At 35.3% G+C, this 19,845-nt stretch overlaps 5 protein-coding genes across 6 annotated transcripts in view; 2 read left to right on the top strand and 3 right to left on the bottom strand.

Annotated features, from left to right (window-relative positions):
* LOC135835591 (uncharacterized) overlaps window positions 1–19,845 on the bottom strand; it is a 309,298-nt gene that overhangs the window by 211,533 nt on the left and 77,920 nt on the right. The window lies entirely within an intron of this gene.
* On the bottom strand, window positions 3,318–4,331 carry LOC135835589 (uncharacterized). The gene is made up of 2 exons (XM_065349923.1): window positions 4,180–4,331; window positions 3,318–4,055 (listed from the first exon to the last, which is right to left on the bottom strand). Exons 1-2 carry the CDS (start codon window positions 4,228–4,230, stop codon window positions 3,444–3,446), a joined length of 663 nt encoding a protein of 220 aa, XP_065205995.1. The 5' UTR covers window positions 4,231–4,331; the 3' UTR covers window positions 3,318–3,443.
* On the top strand, window positions 8,954–10,435 carry LOC135835587 (uncharacterized). Of its 2 annotated transcripts, XM_065349920.1 has the most exons (3): window positions 8,956–9,206; window positions 9,330–9,933; window positions 10,102–10,435. In XM_065349920.1, the coding sequence occupies exons 1-3, from the start codon at window positions 9,159–9,161 to the stop codon at window positions 10,251–10,253; spliced, it is 804 nt and encodes a 267-aa protein (XP_065205992.1). In that variant the 5' UTR covers window positions 8,956–9,158; the 3' UTR covers window positions 10,254–10,435. The 2 variants fall into 2 exon arrangements, with proteins under 2 accessions (XP_065205991.1, XP_065205992.1); XM_065349919.1 differs by having other exon boundaries at window positions 8,954–9,206; window positions 9,330–10,435.
* Window positions 10,849–16,724, bottom strand: LOC135835585 (zinc finger protein 271-like). The gene is made up of 6 exons (XM_065349918.1): window positions 16,359–16,724; window positions 16,093–16,266; window positions 15,921–16,004; window positions 15,672–15,842; window positions 12,355–12,522; window positions 10,849–12,281 (listed from the first exon to the last, which is right to left on the bottom strand). Exons 1-6 carry the CDS (start codon window positions 16,459–16,461, stop codon window positions 11,461–11,463), a joined length of 1,521 nt encoding a protein of 506 aa, XP_065205990.1. The 5' UTR covers window positions 16,462–16,724; the 3' UTR covers window positions 10,849–11,460.
* Window positions 16,939–18,129, top strand: Cbp20 (cap binding protein 20). Its single transcript, XM_065349921.1, has 4 exons — window positions 16,939–17,148; window positions 17,235–17,416; window positions 17,491–17,629; window positions 17,694–18,129. Exons 1-4 carry the CDS (start codon window positions 17,080–17,082, stop codon window positions 17,799–17,801), a joined length of 498 nt encoding a protein of 165 aa, XP_065205993.1. The 5' UTR covers window positions 16,939–17,079; the 3' UTR covers window positions 17,802–18,129.

The following is a 19,845-nucleotide window of genomic DNA, read 5'->3' as shown; positions in this document are numbered from 1 at the left end:
CAGACGACCTTGGGGAAGCCAGACAGGCACGGAAATAATCTTGAGAAGCTAGACAGGTAGGTCAGTGACCTCCAGAGGACCAACATATGAACAGACAACCTTTAGAGGCCAGACAACCGGGTCAATGACCTTAAGAGGTCATATACAGGCATGACAGACGACCTTAGGGAAGCCAGACAGGCACGTAGATAATCTTGAGAAGGTCAGTGACCTCTAGAGGCCCAAAAATTGGACAGATGACTTTTAGAGGGCAGACTATAGACACTGGACCTGCGTATAAGACAACCAACTGGCAGCCATCTTGGCAAAATATCCTGTGTAACGCCAATTTATCCCGCTGGGTGCTCTTTGCAGCGTTGTAGTCGATTTTGCAGGTAACAGGGAAAAGGGAGGGTTGTGTAGTTCCTCGCAAACTACACAACCCTCCCTTTTCCCTGTTACCTGCAAAATCGACTACAACGCTGCAAAGAGCACCCAGCGGGATAAATTTGCGTTACACAAGTTTTCTTTACCGTTTCCGTTCCCCTCGGCCTGCAGTTGGTTGTCTTATACGCAGGTCCAGTGTCTATAGGGCAGACAGATGGGTGAATGACCTTGAAAGACCACATACAGGCATGACAGACGACCTTGGGGAAGCCAGAGAGGCACGCAGATAATCTTGAGAAGCTGGGCAGGTAGGTCAATGACCTCTAGAGGACCAACATATGGACAGACGACCTTTGGAGGCCAGTCAGACAGGTCAATGACCTTAAAATGCCATATACAGGCATGACAGACGACCTTAGGGAAGCCAGACAGGCACGTAGATAATCTTGAGAAGATAGACAGGTAGGTCAGTGACCTCTAGAGGACCAACAAATGGACATACGACCTTTGGAGGCTAGACAAATGGGTCAATGACCTTAAGAGGTTATAGACAGGCATGACAGATGACCTTGGGAAAGCCAGACAAGCACCTAGATAATCTTGAGAAGGTCAGTGACCTCTAGATGACCAACATATGAACAGATGACCTTTTGACAACCGGGTCAATGACCTTAAGAGGCCGCGTACTGGCATGGCAGACAATCTTAGGGAAGCCAGAGAGGCACGCAGATAATCTTGAGAAGCTAGACAGGTAAGTCAGTGACTTTGAGGGGACCACCAGATGGATATACGACCTTTAGAGGCCAGGCAGGCGGATCAATGACCTTTAAAAACCATACAGGCAGCCAGACGACCTTGGGAAGCCAGACAGACATGTGAGCAAACGACCATGAGGAGCAAGACAGGTATACCAATGACATTGAGAAACCAAATAGAACGGCCAATGACCTTAAGAGGCTAGACCGGTAAATAGACGACCTTGGTAAGCCATACTGACGGGTCAATGATCCTAAGAAGCCAGACAGACAAATAGACGATCTTGGGAAGCCAGACAAATAATAATTAAAAAAAGATTCAGACAGTTTGAAAATTTCCAACTTGTCACAAATCAAAATAATATTTTAAATTGATTAAATTGAAAGCTGTATTCATGATTTTTCTTAACTCTAGTCGTTGATTTCCTAAAATTTCCCAACTTCGTATCAAAAGTGTAACTATAAAGGTGCTAAATCAATTTTCAAAAATCGACAAATAAAATATTATTATATTTTTTAATTTTTTTGTACCTGATTTCTTGTCATTAAAAATTCATTTCTACTTAATGGGTCCATTTTTTTCTGAAATATTTTAGTGGGTAAATAGGCCTATTATTTTTAAGTGTAATAAGAGTGAAAAAAAATTAACTCATGAATTTTTATAAGCTTTATGCCTTCACTTCGTTCGGTCCAATTTGAAAAAACACGACTTGAAAAAACTGAAAAACTCATCAGGGAAATTTTTAAAATGTCTCATTCAAATTTCAAATCAACAAGTTTCCTAAAATAAGTAATTACCTAAGTAAAGGTAAAGCATAGACGTCAATTGAAAATTGTACTTTGAAATTTCGAAATTGTATTGTAAAATGTTTTGGCTCATGGGAATTCTTATGCGAGTCAGTGGAGAATTTTGAGATTTCTGTCCCCCTCCCTAGAAATAGCTCTTTGCTACGTCCCTGAAACCACCTCAAATCGACTCAACATATGGAAATTAGAATGAGAGTAAATTTTAATTTTCCAACATCATTGAATACATTTTTGTAACTTCAATTTTAAAAAAAATTTTCGGGGCTCCAGAATTGCTTCAAAACGATTCAAGACCATTTCCAACCGATTCAAGGGATCGAAAACAGGATTCATGTCAACTTTCAGCTTTTGAATCAATTTGGAAAATCTTGATTTTTTTTAGAATTTTGAGTCGACCTTGATTTTCAAAGATTTATCAAAAACCAAAAAATGCACTTTAGCATCTGAAATTTTGGTAGTTGATGTCCTTTTTTGATGATCTTTCAATCAAGCTTTGTCCAGTTCAAAATTGTTTCTGCCGATGCTACCTTCCTTGTGTGATAGTGAGGGGGGAGGCAGATCTAATGATAAACAAACAAAAATTGATGCACTGCAAAATGAGTTGCTATAATGTTGATAATGATAACCCAGACCTTGAAAAGAAAGATGAGAATTCTTATGGGAAATTTACCTTGTACACAAATTCATTTTTTCAAAAAAAAAAATTATAGCAATTTTTTTTTTAATACGAAATTGTTTTCTCGGACACCCTGTATACGTACAAAAAAAATACCTGGAAATTCAAAGTACGAGTAATTTACGACAAACCATCAGTTTTTTTTTCGACACAACGCGACACGACGTTAAAACTTACATTGTTGCACTGGTGAGTCAAGTAATATACCTAGCGAACCCTTATCTATATAAGAGGGCAGTTTTACTCGGAGCAATGAGTCATATTTACACCGTTAGCTGAAGCGTAATGACTAATACCTACAAATACGACTGGCGCAGGCACTGACACCGGCAATGGGGTTGCTTTGGCAATGACACACGCAATTAGGGGCGCACGTCGACAGACACATGTAACACGAAACGTCGCGTCCCGGGTACTCGTATCGTGTGAAATTCACAATTTTCGAATGCAGGCTTGCAGCATACGAATACGATATGAATCTTGGTTGATGGGCTTAATGGCGTTGAAAGGGAATCTCGAATAACGGACGTGTTCATTTTTCAAAGTGAAACAAAAAAAGTAGGTACCTATGTAACAGTCAAAAGGACCCGGTCTCTAGAGAGTTGAAAGAAATTTCCTATTTAGAAAAATTTTCACTTAGAAATTTTTTCTTGTTTGGAAGAATTTTCAATGTAGTTGAAGTGCTGTTGAATAAATAAATACACATTTAGCAATTTCTTGTGAGACGAATTTTTTATTTTAAAACATGAATGAGGGAGTACATTTGTCTAGAATGACGAGGAAATTGCGTAGTTGGTACAGTAACTGATTAAAGCTAATCGTGTTTTTTAAACGTTATTTTATGCCCTTGGAGATTGCGGTTGGAAATTTTGAGCAAAACTACCGGGTTCGAAATCATTGGTGTATCCATGTATTTCTCTGCTTACAAGATCTGTTTCTGGAACACTGAGATTGCCGCTCGACTTGACGATGTAACTTTGCATTACGCTCATTCCTCTTTTAATTTCATGGGGTGATAATGTGGTCAAGGCGTACTCGATACCTTCCATCATAGCTGTAGCAGCTCCTAGGACATTGCTGGTGGATAGAACTCGATGGAAGCTTTGGATCATAGCTCTCAAAAAAGCTCTGCCTTCTTCGCTCGTTACCAGTTTGTCAGCTTTGTCGCACCAGATAGCGATGATCTTTGAAGCTTTGGGATCTTTCAGAAGGAATCCGATTAGGTCGAGGATGGCCAAGATGTTATCTTGTCCACTCTGAGAAGTGAGTACTTTTTCGGTATTGGTAGCTACGGTTACTAAAGCATCGGCAGCATATTTGTTGCGAAGCATGTATTGTACATGATCCAACATGGTTGCCACTAAACTCCTGGCATTTTTTGATAAAGGTTCGTATAGCGGATCTTTGAATACTTCATCTATTGTCTGTACTTTGGCTGAACTTTGATTAACCTAAGATTTAAAAAAAAAATACGAGGAATGATTCAGTTTGTGAATAGGTACCTTATACTTAAGTACTATACTTCCTTTTTGAAATATTGTAGCCTATCTAATTTCAAATGAACCCAAAATTTACCTGTACGAAGAACGCTACGCATACGACGACGATAGTAATCGATTTCTTCATTATGACGGGTATGTGTATCTCGAACAAACAAAAATTTACAATATGATAAATTTTCACCACCCGACCACGTATTTAATACTTATGTACAACAAAGCAACTCATTAATTTACCGACCGAATCGATTATCACCAAATTTATTGCTCGACGTAATACGCCGCGGCGTACGAATTTGCGAAAAATTGGTGTTTTTCGCGGCTCGACCTAACGACGATCGTAAATCATCGAGGTGTTTTTTTGGAAATTATACGCGAAAGCTTGATGATGATACATAGGCTCGTTAAGGCGCGTGTACCGCCAAAATGCGACGAATATTTCAAATTTTTTTCAAAATACGCGTTGCAGAGTATTTCATCATCGCCGAATGTCAACCGTAACGACTATACCGACGAAAACATCGCTTTAAAAATTGAAAATCGAATTTTTCACCCCCCCCCCTAAAATTTTCACGTCTCCAGGGGCTTCGAAGCGATTGGAAAATATGTACTTTCGAAAGAATGAAAATAATTGCTTGTCTGTCTGCTGAGAAATTCACGATGGTGAACAAAGTAAGATTTGTCTCGTTCATCGTAGCAGCTTCCATAATAAAAGAGATGTTTGGTAAAATGAAACGAAAAAGATTAAAAACTTGAAGAGAGAAATAAGATTGAAAAGATATGGATGAGGGGCGGGGGGGTGCTATAGAAATGTAGGTAATAATCAAAGTATTGAAATTATCAGATTTTGTGTGAAATGCTTTACAGAATTTTCAAATCAAGCTTTCATCAATTCCTGGTTCAAAAAATGACGTACCTAGTTGTACTTCTGTGTTTTTCAAAATTATGGAGTTGGTTTAAAAATTTCAAAAGTTTGGTTTTATGGGTAGATCTCCTTCTCCATTAGACGAATTCGATTCAAATTTTGGGTTCGAGTTCATAATTCCTATGATTGGGGGGGGGCAGTTTTTCCAAGAATTCTCATATGTTGATTTTAACTGTCACCCTCCCTTAAATTTTGGGCTCTTAACATCAAAATTGACCCTTTGTTATATTTTTTGGAGCAAGTAGGTACTCGTTGAGCGAGAGCTTTCCGATTTTAAAAATAGCTTCCTTATTACTTACGGGATAAGGGAAATTGAAATGAGAGAATTTTTCAAGTTCGCGCCTCTTTTGATGTTTATCAGTACCTTCTTCTTTCCCCCATGGAAGGAAAATGGTCCAAGCTTTCACCAGATCTGAAGCTGTGATTGGCTTTTCACCCTCCCTTGAGCAGTTGGAATGAGTTTTTTTGTTTTGCAGCAATTGAAATATCTTGTCATAACGACAAAAACTTTAAAGTTTATGAAAAAATCGTACCACTGTAATTATGGTTTATTATACGTACTTTGTTTTGTGTGCTGAAAATCCTAATAATATGTATTACTTCATTTTTTTGATTTTGTTTATCCAGCGCCCTGAATGGGCCCTAAAATTTCGTGAAAATTGGATAAATCGTGTTACATGTCAGTTAAGTATTAGGATTTCTGTTTGGGGAGGGAGGGGATTAACGACGCTAATTATAATGGACAAAATAATCTGATGATCTGAAAGTTTTTGAAAGAAATTCAATGAAAATTGCATGAAATATAAATTTGCATCAAAATACGTCGCTCTACATATTTTGTTGCCAACTCATCTAGTCAAACATACGAGAAAACAATTCACAAATTTTGAAATCAATAAATTTCAACTGTTAAAATTCATTTTTCAATTTTTGATAAATTTTTGAAAATTCTAAGAGGTTTAATTTTCCACAAAAATCATTAGAATTTATCTGCAGCAAAATATAATGATCTGACAACCTTATGCTCGAACGGAAGTATTCCTCAACGTTACCATGCTGAATATTTTGCCATTCTATTTTCAGATTTGGTGAGAGACTTATTGAATGAACCTGACGAAGAAGAAAATTCCAGCTCAACTGAAGATAATAATGTTGAAGAAAAACCAGAAAAAATCGTTTCAAAAAAACGAGGTGCTAAACAGAAGATTGGTGAAAAAAAGAAGACTACTCAGAAAAAGAAGGCTGCTGAGAAAGATAACGTTGAGAAAAAAAAGACTGGGGGAAAAAAGAAGACTGTTGAGAAAAAGAAAACTGCTGAGAAAATTGAGACTGTGGAAAAAAAGAAGACTGTTGAGAAAAAGAAAGCAGTTGAGAGAAAATGAAAAAATGTTGGATTAAAGGGGAGGTATCGATTTATAACGTGATTTTTCAATTTCAAAATATTTTTTATCAATAATGATGAAGAAATGATGTTACGTTTGTATTAATTCTAATGAAAGATGTTTTATTAAATGATTATGTTTGAAAATTTCTTATTTACGAGTAGTTTGGCCCTTTCAAATTTTCCTACTTGCAGTTTGGCCTTAAGCTACATACTTGATCCTGAACAGTTTAGCCCTTTAAATTTACTCATTATGCAGTTTGGACCTAAACAGTTTGGCCCTTTCTACCTTTCTAATTTCAATAGTCAAAAACAGATTGGTCCTTTGCTCGAATTTCAGTTTGGCCCTTTTTACGAAACACCGTCGATTTGGTGTATCCATAGGTGTTATTTTCGTAATCACGTGGGTCCTTCCATGTCAACTCAACTAACGTTTTTGAGTCATGTCTTTCGATTTCGCTCAAATTTTTCTTACAATATATACCTATCTATACCCATCCAGTATGTAAGAACCCCGCAATTAGTTGGGTTCCACTCCCCTCAGTGGGCGGGTGGGGGGGGGGCTTCCATTATTTTCACATTGTCTCGAGGTACTCAAATTTAGCAGCCCATTCCTCCAAAACTATGATACTTTGATCAAAACTGATTTCACAGTTCAAAAGGGCATTGCATTTAGAACTTTTTAAGCATTTTGAAATTACCAAAAGTTTAAAGTTGAACTTTCAAATTGAAAGTTCAAATTTCAAAATGGCGCTGTAAGTGGGAGCTACCACCCAAATTTTCGGTGAAACTTTCGAAAGAAAATCTGAGGCGTGTGATGTATCGAATTGTATGTTTTTAGTGACGCTGAACACGAATATGACGTCAGATTTTTGATTGAACCCCATCCACGGCCCCACCAATTTTTTTGGACCTCTACTTATGGGGGGGTTTTGGGGGCCATGGGTGAGGTTGATTTAAAAAACTATGGCTATATTCGTGTTCAGCGATATCGAAAACATACTATTTCATGTGTCACACGAATGTAATCTTTTTTGGGGGGTCACCCCCTTTGGGGAGGTGCTGGGGGCTGTGGATGAGGTCCAATCAAAAATCTGACGTCATATTCGTGTTCAGCGTCACCAAAAACATACAATTCGATATATCACATGCCCCAGATTTTCAAGCGTTTAAAAAACTTTGCTACAAAAAATGGCGAGAATATAGGTACATTTAATCAAATTTTTAATTTTCAATAAATTCATCAATCACAAGCCTGTCTTTCACGTACAAAAAATATCATCAACTAATAAATTTTCCTGTGCCAGACCGAAATACTCGTATTATGCTAGCTGGGTATGATGTTGGTCATATTTATTGCCTTTTTTTTGTTTTCATTTTAAGGGATAAAAATTTGAGAAAGAAATTGTTGCTTTCCATATTATTGATATTTTATTTTAATTTTTTAAAATCAAAAACAGGCGTACCTAACCATATTTACCCCTTACTGACTGCTGTGCGGCTATGCCATACTTGCTTGTTCACAACAATTTGCCTATTATTTTAGTTCAAGGGGCAAATAATTTCAAACTTCTTGCCTGTATGAAATTTTTTTCAATTTTGCTCCTCTTGTGATGTTCCAGTGAGTGATAAAATTTATTCAAATTTGCATGCTTTCTTCGTCGTGAGAAATTGACTTGAAAAAAAAAAACATTTAAGCAGCTAAATTAATTGATCAGGTATAGTGGCCTTCTCTTGACTTTTCTTTCCATTATTTATTTTTTTTTTTAAATTCCATTTACTGATGCAGTTGTAATAATATTCAATTACTGGAACTGTGTTATTTTTTAATTCATTTCTCGTGATTATATTCGCAGTTAGAAATATGTAAGTACAGATGTAAACATTTTTCATCAATTTTGAAAATAAATTTCCAACCGAACTCATTACTATTTCGCATAATGCAATTAAATCGGTATGCTTATATCCTAGGACCAGTTTATTTTGACTCTAATGTTACGAACTCATCATCCTGGAGTTCTAATCTCCAGTTTTATGTGCATTCTGCTGTTAATAAAAAGATTGTATATAAAGTCATATAGTGAGGCATTGAAAGATACATTATCGAAACTGGGAAGATAGTTACACATACTACGTTTAACTACCGAACGAGATCGTAAAGGTAGGTATTGTATTTATAGTTCATCGTATATAGTCTATTGCCATATAGTATTTGTAGTATAGAATAGGTACCCAAGTATAGTACGTAAACGTTCCATACGTTTATGTGTATGGTATCGTGAATGAAAAACATTTCATCAATCTGACAATAATTTATATTAATAGAGGAACGTTATATTACGCTATTAATTCGTCGTTTTAATTACACACGTCGGATCTTTTACGACATCCTTATTATGATTTGGAGGTATATGAAATTGGTAGATTAGATTATACTCGCTCGTATAAAATCAATATGCGTATCTGGCGGTCTTCGATGTGTATACCTGCACCATATACATGTGTGTATTTCCTATTGACGAAAATAATATACATATTGTGTACAATTAGATTTATATAATGGCTTTTTACTCCTACAGAGGAGGGATAGGTAGTTAGGTACCTACCTGTTGCGTATGAAGAAATTAAAATTACGATTTATGTCAAGGGTAAAAATATCGACGAATTTTATACTCCAGTTGTTTTGCACATTGTACTTTTATGGTTGAGTTTTGATCTCTCAGGCCCTTTTTTCTTTTTTTCGAAGAAAATGTTCGCTTTAATTGTGTTTATTTTAGCATTTTCGAGTACTTTTCAAGTAAGTTTATCTGTTCAGCTGTATTGGTTTAAATCTGCGAAGATTATTTTCAATCTACAATTCAGGCTACAGTTTATATACTTCTTGCAAGATTTAGTGTGCCGATCTATTTGAATGTTTCAGTCTTTCAAATGTCAAAATACGCAATATCAAAACGGGTACATGCCCCAAAATGGAGCCAGGCAAGTGAACCCAAACACAGGCCAACAAGTGGACGTTAATGGAAATCCAATCCCACAAGGTCAACCAATCAATGGCCAACAACAACCCATGCCTACGAATGGCAACCTGCCAGGCATGGGAAATCAGATGCCAGGCCAGAATCCAATGCCAGGTCAGAACCCGATGCCAGGTCAAAACCCGATACCAAATCCAGGATTTCCACAACAGAATCCATCTCTAGGAGGACAAAACCAGCAACCTCAGTTTCCACAAAACCCACAAATGCCCGGAGTTAATATAAATCAGAACCCAAATCAATACGGTCCTAATGGCCGTGTAAACCATTACCCAGAGGCTCCTCATGACTTGCATTTGTTTCCGGAGGGTGAATTCGCGTACGGATACATCATGCATACGATCGCTTCGATGCTGAATAACCCAACATCCAGGAATAATTTATTCAGTCTGTTTAACAACCTGCAAATGGTGATGAGTAATCCGAAATCGGGGCCGATTATTCAAGAGTTTTTTAACCGCTGGGCTCACGCGATCGATGGGACTACTGGTACGTATCCGACCAATGTCGTCATGCAAAACGTGCCGACATCGACATCTTTTCTAGATACGTTAAAAAAGAAGGGAAACGTTTTGCTTAACTTGGCCAAAGATGTAACTGTGGCTAAAACGAAAGCGTTAAATTCGCTTTTCGACAATTCTATATTTTCTTCTGCAGCTCAAATCGGTTCGAATTGGGCCAACACCGGAATGCAAGCTGTTCAAGGTACGATATCGCCATTGTTAGGTTCCATACCAAATATAAACGGACAACCGATGACTGTTACCACACCGATGACCGTAACTACTCCGACAATAACAGTTCAATAATCTAAAAAAAAAAGAAGCTAAAAAAAATCGAATAATTTTTTTTAAAAAAATGTAATTTATTGTCGATTGTTATATCAACGTTTGAAAATGGCAGTTCGTAGGAAAGTTGTAGTACAACTGAATCTACAGCTAAAAATAAAATCTATTTTTAATAAAAGTACAAATAAAGACATTAAAAATTTCCCGGCTTTACGATTATTTTACAAGCAATTCAATCACTTATTAAAATTAAAAAAAGGTGCTAAGCACAACTTTTCTAACAAGAGAATCTTTGTAACTCGTCTCAACTCTGATCGAGCTGAAATTTGGTTTACTGAAAGAGCTTATCATCCTGACTGCAGAAACAAATTTTCAGCAGCCTAAATTGATTACTTTCAACGCCTTCTGGAGCGATTCGAAATTGCAGGAGAAGAGCCAACTTTTTCTGGAGGTTCCAGATCAGCTGGAAAGTGGTGGCAATCGATTAGAGGGGAGGTGACTACAGAGGATACCAAAAGTTTCGAGTTATTTGTTGCAAAAATTGACGATTTTGGATTTTTTTAAATTTGAGATTTTCAATTTGTAAAAAATACTCTTTTCAACTTGTCAACTCCGATCGAGCTGAAATTTGGTTCACTTAGAGAGCATATCACCAAGACTTCAGAACCAAATTTTCATCTGCCGAAGTTGATTACAAAGCCTTCAGAAGCGATTTGAAATTGCTGAAGAGAAGTCAACTTTTGCTGGAGGCTTCAGATCAGCTGAAAATGGTGCCAATCGATTTGGAAGATCAATTTTAGCGGATACCTAGCAAAAGTTTTGAGTAATCTGTTGCTAAAATTGGCAATTTTGGATTTTTTTACAATTTGAGATTTTCAATTGGAAAAAAAGTACCTACACTTCTCAATTCGTCACCTCGGATTTGCGTTCAATTTTCAGCTGCCAAAGTTGATTACAACGTCTTCTGGAGCGATTTTAAATTGCTGGAGAAAAGCCAGCTTTTGCTGGAGGCTTCAGATCGACTTGGAAATGGTTCCGATTGATTGAGGGAGAGAGAAGGGATCGACTTGAGTATAAAAACCGAGTTTCAGATTTTCATTTCTACGTTTGCTTCTTTTGTAGAAAATTAATATAGGTACCAATAAGCTATTTCCACCATTTTAGCTGGATCGAAATCGACGAGTGGTAAAGGTTCCCTTGAAAGTGGTAATTAATCGAATACTCTAGATTAATATTTATCAATATTCATTATAACGCTTTTAGTCGCCGTAAAACTATTTCGACCTGAGTAAGTAGATCTTTCTTTATAAGAGGCAGTGATCAATTTCTTTGGCAGGAAACATCGAGGTGATTTCATCATCTCTTTTGAACTGGAATACGAAGCAAAATCATCGTGAGCGAAATCACAATAATCCGCAGATCTATTCGTGACCGGAGTAGGATCTTTGGAAGATAAATCATAAGCGATTTGATCTAAAACAGGATCGGCTAATTGAGGTTCCATATTAGCAAGCTGTTGGAATTGCGATAAGTCAGGTTCAAAATTGGCGATCTCTTGGCATTGCGATAACTGATGAGGTTCCTCATTGGCAATCTGTTGACATTCGGGTACTAGTTGTAGAGGAGGTTCGGGTACTTGTTGTTGTTGAGGAGGTTCTTCAATTGTTGGAGTAGGGGGTTCGATGACGTCTTGGTTCTCTCGCGATGATTTACCGATAGTTTTAATAACGGATATTCGTTCAAATTGAGGTTGTAGATCTTGGTATTGGTAATCGATAATTTCTCGCGTTTTAGTCAATGATTTTATCACGGATTGGGGTTCGGCAAGTTTTGGTTCCTCGTTAAGAGGTGCCGGTGGTGGTTGCGGTTCGGCAGGTATTGGTTCCTCATCGTTAGCTACGACTTTGGTGATATATGATTTAGCGATTTTTTCCACTTTGACGGCGGTAGGATTCGCGTATTCGAGATGAGTGTTGACGATATGCCGTTGTAAGTTATCTTTTCGGCTGAATTCTTTATCGCATAAATTGCATAAGTATTTGACTGAATCTGCAATTTGAAAAATAAGGTAAGTATATACGAATGAATCGAGATGTTTTGTTGGAGAAAAAAAATTGTATACTTTTGTGTGTTTCCATATGACGTTTTAGGTAGCGATTTTGAGAAAACGATTGTTGACATTTTTCGCAATAATACGGACGTGTTTTGGAATGCGTTCGCTTGTGTAATTCTAAATTCCATTTTATCGAATATGATTTACCGCATACTTCGCAAATCCAATCTTTTATACCTGGTAAGAAGAAAACGGATTCGAATAGAATAGTCCAGTTATTTTAAGATTTTTAAATCGTGTTAATTCCTACAAACGGTTTTTTTTTGTGGGATTCTGTAGTGGAAAGGGTCTCTATTCAACACTGAAAGGGTGTTATAATGAAATGAAACTCTAGATTAAAGGTATATAATACTTACACAATAATGAAATTTAAAAAAATTGATGTCACAAAAATCTCAATGTTTAATATATTTCAAGAATTAACTTTTTGAGAAAAATGAAGGGGGACGGCGAATTAGACTAAATTTGAATCTGAAGGAACTGAATTTTCATTAATATCTTACTACAGTATTTTTTCCTCACAACACTTATTTATTCAAAATATCAGTGTACAGCAGAGATGGGATGATTCACAAAAACAAAAAATGAATCGGATCCAAATGGCGCGATTCGACTAAAAAATTGAATCCGATTCAAAATCAGCGATTCAGTTTTCAAATAAAACGATTCTGAATCGGATTCGATTCGCGATTCAATGTTGCTATTTTTGATTTATGTACTTATTTACTGCTGATCCGAAATGGAAATTTGACTTGTAAAATCATAAAATATTTCGGATAGACTTTGTGGCATTTATTGAAAAACAGCAAAATTTGACAAATAAAATCATAAAATTTTTCGGACACATTTTAGTGGCATTTTTTGAAAAACAGAAGTTTCTAAACAGCCTCCTTGAGGTTCCAAATAATAAAACGGATTAAAACTGCCTACATTCCATCTCGGAATTGATTTCAAAAATTGTGTGTAAACTTAATTCCATTTTTCTACCTAAAATGGAGACGGAAGGGTAATTTTTCAAATTTTCAAAGAAGTATGAAATCGATGGCAAAAAATGTGTTTCAGACTGGAATACACCATTTTGAAAAAAATTTCGACTTTCTAACTCCACTAGATGAAATATGGAAAATTTCAATTTTTTAAAATCTGCTGGAAGCTCGATCTAGGAATTATTTTCAAAAAGTCGCTAGAGACTTCAAAATGACTTGAATGTGTAATTTTTGCCAATTCCAAAATTCCCAAAAGGTCCTGCCTTGCATTTTGCCAAAAATTGTAAAAAACCCTCATTTTTTTCACAGATTACTAAATTGCACCTGTTTTTTTAGCAACACGGCTAAAAAATGTTTTTTTTTGTTTTTTTGAAAAAAAAGAAATCCAAAAAATCTTTTTCTCTCGAAAATTACTTACGAGTAATCAAAGTCACACCTTTTTACAAAATTGCCAAAAAGCCTTTCCTCTCGCTAAAATTTTTAAAGTACTAGCGCATTTTACTAAAAATTGAGTGTTTTTTTTTTTTACCAGAAATTGAAAAATTCTCGCTGTTTTGAAATGGTTACAAATTGTCGTTTTTTTAAATAAAAAATTTCCAAGTCTCACATTATCTGAAAAATTGACTAAAAATCACGCTTTTCAGCAAAAATTGCAAAAGAAGTATCTTTTTTGGTAATTGCTAAAAAAATCATCATGCTCTTTGACAAAAAAAAAAATCAAAAACTCTCAATTTTTTTCATTTTTTTCAGAAATTGAGCAAAATTTTCGCTTTTTTGACAAACGTAAAAAATCTCATTTTTTCATGAATTACAACGAAGTCTCGTTTTTGTGCCAGAAAGTATAAATTTTTGCGAATAATTGCCGAAAAGTCTTGCTTTTCAACTGCTTTTCGCCAAAAATTAACAAAAAAAAACTTTCTTCTACCGAAAGTTCTAAAAAAATGTAACCCTCCCCACCTCCAAAAGATTGTTCAAATATTTCGTGTTTTTTTTTTTTTTTTGTTGCGAAAAATGGTTAAAATCCTTTATTAAAATCTCACTCTATTGTCATTACCATGCCAGGAAACTTTTTCAAGCTGTTTTATTTTTGGACAAAATTGGGAGCGAGCTCTGCTCGAACCAGCAACCTGCAGTAGACTTGAAATTGCATTAAAATTGGAGTGCACAGTAAATTTTGGATTTACGACTCTGTTTGATAAAATTTTATGAAAATTTCGAGCACTGAAAAATCTGCTGGATGCTCCTGTAATTTCGAAAAGGTAGCGGAGGGCTCCAAAACAACTTAAAATCTACCTGCATGCAGTCGACTTTTTGCAGTAGTATAGCTAAAAATTTGTGTTTTCAATTTTCAAAATGAACTGGTGCTGAAATTTATTTCTCAATTTTTAGCGAATTTTTAAAATTTTAAATGTGACATTCCCGATCTTCTGAGTGGCTAGTCATGGTTTTCAGCAATTCAGGAGCATCTATAGTAGATCTTCCAGGTTTTCCAGTTTTCAAAATAAAAATTCCATTAATAAGATCAGAATGAAATCCAGCCTTTATAAACTCGAAATTACCACGTTGTGACTCTTCTGACTGACTTGTGCACATATTTTCAAAATTAGTTTGCGCCGGATCAAATTCAAAATTTTCTCCTCTGGTTACTTTTGAAAAAAATGAAAAATTTGCTATTCGCAAACGTTAAATCGAAAAATGCTCAAAGGATATTTTTAATCTCCCGAGTAGTAAATCCGAGTTCATACTTCATAGGTACTAAATTTCAGTATGAACATATTTATCGTTTTTTTTTTTTTTTTTTTTTTTCAAGAACTGGAGAATTTAAAAATTTGTTACAGTCTTCAGAACTACTCAAATTCATAACAAATCGATTGGGGAGGTCAAAAATATTATGCAAACTAAATTCCAGTTTTTTTCGTTCATTCGTTCGCGAACAATAAATATTACATTATTTTTTTCAAAAGTAATCGCTGGAGAAAATTTTGGATTTGAACCAGCTCAAATGAATTTTGAAGAAGATTATAAGTATGCCGAAATCTATAAAACTGAAACGACGAAATATCAACCCAAATACGACGTTGAGAGTAGCTACAGTGGAATAAATAAATGAATGCGCGTCGCGCCGCGTCAAAAACAGACTGTACATAATATAAAAATTATGATTTCACGAGGTTAAAATGATTTCTTTTTTTTTTCAAAAAAATAATGACACACCGCGGTTAGGCACTTAAAAAGCTTTTTGTAGAAATTAGTCCGAATAAATCTTCTCATTTCATCCGAAATCCCAGTGCTAGAAATTGCATTACGAGAGAAAATCAATGACAAGAGACAAACACGTACCGGTATGCGAACTAATGTGATTAATTAATTTTTTCTTTTCGCTGAATGCCTTGGAACAATGAGGACAACTATATGGTTTCTCTCCGGTGTGACTTTTGCGATGAACCTTAATTGAAGTTTTTCTCAAGAACGATCTGTCACACAGGTCGCACTTGTAGAGTTTCCTTTTATCTGTACAAATTGATAAATAATGAGGTAAATTAAAATTTGCACACGAATTCGTCATGCGATCGATGCGATATTAATTACCCGAATGCACTTCTTTATGACGAAGCAGCTTGTTTCTAGTTTTGAATGATTTATCACATTGGTCACACTTAAATGGATTTACTCCTGCAAAAACAAAAAAAAAAAACATTGGCAAAACTTGACGTTAGAGGGTAAAATGTAGATATCTAAAAGTTCTAAAATAATTTTTTACCAGTGTGCATGAGACTATGATAATCGAAATGTGTTTTCGATGAGAATTTTCTATTACACGTAGAACAGGTATATGGTTTTTCGCTATCATCTGCGCAATGTTTATGGTAACAACAGTTCGACTTGGTTTTAAATGTCTTGTCACAAACTGTGCATTTGTAAAGTAATGATTCACCTGTGAGAAAAAAATAACATCATAATTTGTATAAGAGCTTAGAAACATCCTGTAATGAAATTATTAATACATCGCAGAGAAGTTCAACTTACCTTGAATAGTGATTATATGCTTCGGGAATGCATCCTTTTCTCCATTGTGTAGTTCTGATTTCTTCCCAGATGTTGATTCCTTCATCTCAGACGACGAATTCATTCAGAATCGATGCGTATTCGTCATCTTTGAAAAAACACGGAAGACATTCTTGTTTCGTTTGTAAGCATTGATATACGGATAGATCAAGCTACAAACTAATACGTTGTGACGATAACTTGAAGTAAATCATTTCTTCACATCACGAATGAGATCGACATTCAATTTTAATAACGATTATTTCGCATAATTCCGCGAGAAAAAATTTTGAAATCAGCAAAAAATCAAAATTTGTTGATAAAGCTTTTTTCTTGTTATCACAAAATATTTCGATTTTGTGCACCGCTCGTACTCGACCAATCAAAAAGCAGTATTTCCGAGTATTTCGAACAAAATCATCAATCAAACTAAGGAACAGTTCCTTAATCAAACAAGAGTAGCTAAATTCTTCTTAGCGCTTCTACAGGATAAAGTTGAAACTAACGAATTATCTATTTTTCTTACCAGGCTCCGAACAAAATAATGAGGTGGTTATGATGATTAAACTTAATTAAACTGTTTACAGTGTTTATAGAAAATAAAATTGTCAGTTGAATTTTATGTAATTTTGATATTTTAGACGGTAATTTATTTAATTCGAATTATATTAAACAGGGATTTCTATTAGACAATTCTCCGATCATGCTTGCGATAGGAAATTCTCCTACAGTTTCGGTAGATTTGAGTTCATACCGTGATCAGCACTTCAAAGTAAGTCATCTCATTGTTGGGATTGTTTTCTATCTATCATTATTTCGACAGCTTGAGAGTAATTTTCAATTTTTATGCCTTCGTAGGGATCTCGTGCTGATCAAGAGAAGCTGCTACGCCTCAGTACTACTTTATACGTAGGTAATCTTTCATTTTACACGACTGAAGAACAGATTTACGAGTTATTCTCCAAGTGCGGCGATATCAAGAGAATCATCATGGGATTGGATAAGTACAAGAAAACACCGTGCGGATTTTGCTTCCTAGAGTATGAAATACTTGTAATGTAGTTTATGAAATACTTGAGATTGAACTTGTAATCTACAGATATATGTTTTGTAGATATTACGCGAGAGGAGATGCTGAAAACGCTATGCGGTACGTGAACGGTACTCGACTAGATGATCGAATTATAAGAACGGATTGGGATGCCGGATTTGTCGAAGGCAGACAATATGGAAGAGGAAAAACTGGAGGACAGGTAACATATTTATCATTTGATCGGTATTTATCAACTGCAGATTCTAATCATTGATTATCATTAGGTTCGTGACGAATACAGAGCTGATTTTGACTCCGGCCGAGGTGGCTATGGTAAAATTATGCAACAGAAATTAGGACCCGGTGAAACAGCTGGAGGTTATCCGAGATAAATGCAGCACGTATGGATATATTGTACATTTAAACATTTAAAATTAAGGATGCTTTTGTTTATAATTATTAGGATATCGATTCATTAAGGTTTTACATAAGTGTGAAATATTTCATTTTGAGCATTAGGTTATCGTGAGCTATATTTTTAATTGTATTTTGTTCTATCATGCGGTAGATGCCGATGAGTTTTTGTGTTCAATGTATCGCAGATGAGAATTCATGTACGGGATGTTGCCTTTTTGTATCATAAAATGAAATCAAATAATAGTAAAAATATTATTTGATGTGATATTATGAATAAATATTTTTTACGTTTTTGTTCCTCAAGATTCGTTTGAATATTTTTTAATTTTTGTAATTTTAGTATAGTAGGTAAGGGGTTGGGCCCAAACAAAATTGCTAACAAATATTTTTTTGCTTAAAAATGTCCAGGAGGGTGTCCTAAACAACATATCTGGACCCGTCCCCGATCTACCTGGAGCTTTCCCCTCACGGTGGATTTTAGCCCCCCCAAAACACGTTTTTCGACATTTTCTCCCCCGCATTGCATTTTAGCGAAAAATATGTGGTTAGAGTTAGACGTTAGACGAAAAAATCTACGTCAAATTTCCGCTTTGTACGTCAGGGTGCCTACTGGCAAGGAAAACAAGGAAATAGCAGGGATTTTGACAATTTCTGTGTAATATAGCAAGGATTTTTCAAAAAAGTTCATTCTGAATTTTCAATATGTTTTGAACTTGTAAAAATGTATTTTCCATTTTTTTTATAATAATTTTTCCCATTAAAAATGGTTGCTTTCTATGTACTTTTTGAATTAGAAATTTTCAAAAGCTTTCGCCCTCGCTTCGCTCGGGCTGAATTATTTTGTTTGCCAAATCTTTAATTGAATAGTCAAAAGTGAAGAGTGAAAAAAAGGATTAAAATAGGGAATAATGGTCTTATGTTTATTCTTGAATTATTATCAATTTTCAGAAGCTTTTGCCCTCTCTTCGCTTTGAAATTGGAAGTTATAAAATTTCAGGGATGGTACCGGTGCAAAAAACGCAAAATTGTACGTATGTATTATGCAGCACAAAACAGCGAAAAGAGGTGGGAATTTAAATTTCTTTCAAACACGTCAAAAAGCACAATATTTTAACGTTAAGACTTCTTATTAGAATCAAAAAATTTTCAAAAATTTTGCGACCTCGCTTCTCCCGGTCAAAAAATATTCTTTCCTGGCGTCTTAGATTCAATTTTAATAGATCAAAAGCTGAATAAATCACCAAAAAAAAAAAAAACGAAAAAGGTACCAATTTTTGATTTTAATTTTTAGTACCTACTTATACCATTTCTGTTCGTTTTTCCTTTCGATACGTGTTTTCTACTAATGTGACAATTTAAAAAAAATCTTGTCATTTTCAAAAAATGAATAAATAAATAAATAAATGAAACTGATTGAAAAAAGTTAAGAAATTAATTTCCTAAAAAACGAGTAGGTATACACAAGGGGGGGGCTGTTTTTTTAATCTCAAATTTTAAGCTAGGAAAATGGCATGGGAAAACAAGGAAATAGCAAGGAATTTGATTTTTCAAATCCAGTAGACACCCTGTACGTTCAAGGGGGGTGGAACTGTAGCCATTTATAAAAGGGGGGTTTCCTGAAAAATAGGTACATAAAGGCTATAGGCGCCTAAAAGGGTTGAAATGGTCCCCGAAAGCGTTCGAGTTGATATTAGCATGGAAGGTGAGTACCATTGAGAAACATCCGCATGAAAAATTTCAGATCCACACCCCTCCCTTTTTGGAGAGCCTCCCTTTTCTGAAATTTCAATATCACTTTTCTCAGCCCCATGTTAACCGATTTTGAAAATTTTTCAGTATGTTATGTATATCCTTAGTAGGTATCCCCACAAAAATTTTCAACCCCCTCCCCTCATATTTACTCATCAAAATGGTGTAAAAATGTGTGTTTGGGAAGGTTGGGGTAAAATGGAAATTTTGGGGAAAATAACCAAATATTAATTAGTAGGGTGTCTTTTTCTTATGATTCGATACCACTGA

The sequence above is a fragment of the Planococcus citri genome, chromosome 2, assembly GCF_950023065.1.
Source record: "Planococcus citri chromosome 2, ihPlaCitr1.1, whole genome shotgun sequence".
Taxonomy (NCBI): Eukaryota; Metazoa; Arthropoda; class Insecta; order Hemiptera; family Pseudococcidae; genus Planococcus; species Planococcus citri.
Note: the sequence above shows the minus strand (reverse complement) of the source record. Positions and strands in the feature narration are given on the sequence as shown.

Excerpts from the sequence above, each read along its gene's own strand:
- Cbp20 (XM_065349921.1), top strand. The coding sequence starts at position 17,080 with ATGCTTGCGATAGGAAATTCTCCTACAGTTTCGGTAGATTTGAGTTCA. Across the intron at positions 17,149-17,234 it reads ACCGTGATCAGCACTTCAAA|GGATCTCGTGCTGATCAAGA; the intron begins GTAAGTCATCTC and ends ATGCCTTCGTAG. Across the intron at positions 17,417-17,490 it reads TGCGGATTTTGCTTCCTAGA|ATATTACGCGAGAGGAGATG; the intron begins GTATGAAATACT and ends TATGTTTTGTAG.
- LOC135835589 (XM_065349923.1), bottom strand. The coding sequence starts at position 4,230 with ATGAAGAAATCGATTACTATCGTCGTCGTATGCGTAGCGTTCTTCGTA. Across the intron at positions 4,056-4,179 it reads GCGTAGCGTTCTTCGTACAG|GTTAATCAAAGTTCAGCCAA; the intron begins GTAAATTTTGGG and ends TTTAAATCTTAG.
- LOC135835587 (XM_065349919.1), top strand. The coding sequence starts at position 9,159 with ATGTTCGCTTTAATTGTGTTTATTTTAGCATTTTCGAGTACTTTTCAA. Across the intron at positions 9,207-9,329 it reads CATTTTCGAGTACTTTTCAA|TCTTTCAAATGTCAAAATAC; the intron begins GTAAGTTTATCT and ends TGAATGTTTCAG.
- LOC135835585 (XM_065349918.1), bottom strand. The coding sequence starts at position 16,461 with ATGAATTCGTCGTCTGAGATGAAGGAATCAACATCTGGGAAGAAATCA. Across the intron at positions 16,005-16,092 it reads TCATAGTCTCATGCACACTG|GAGTAAATCCATTTAAGTGT; the intron begins GTAAAAAATTAT and ends TTGTTTTTGCAG. Across the intron at positions 12,523-15,671 it reads TCACATTAGTTCGCATACCG|GTATAAAAGATTGGATTTGC; the intron begins GTACGTGTTTGT and ends TCTTCTTACCAG.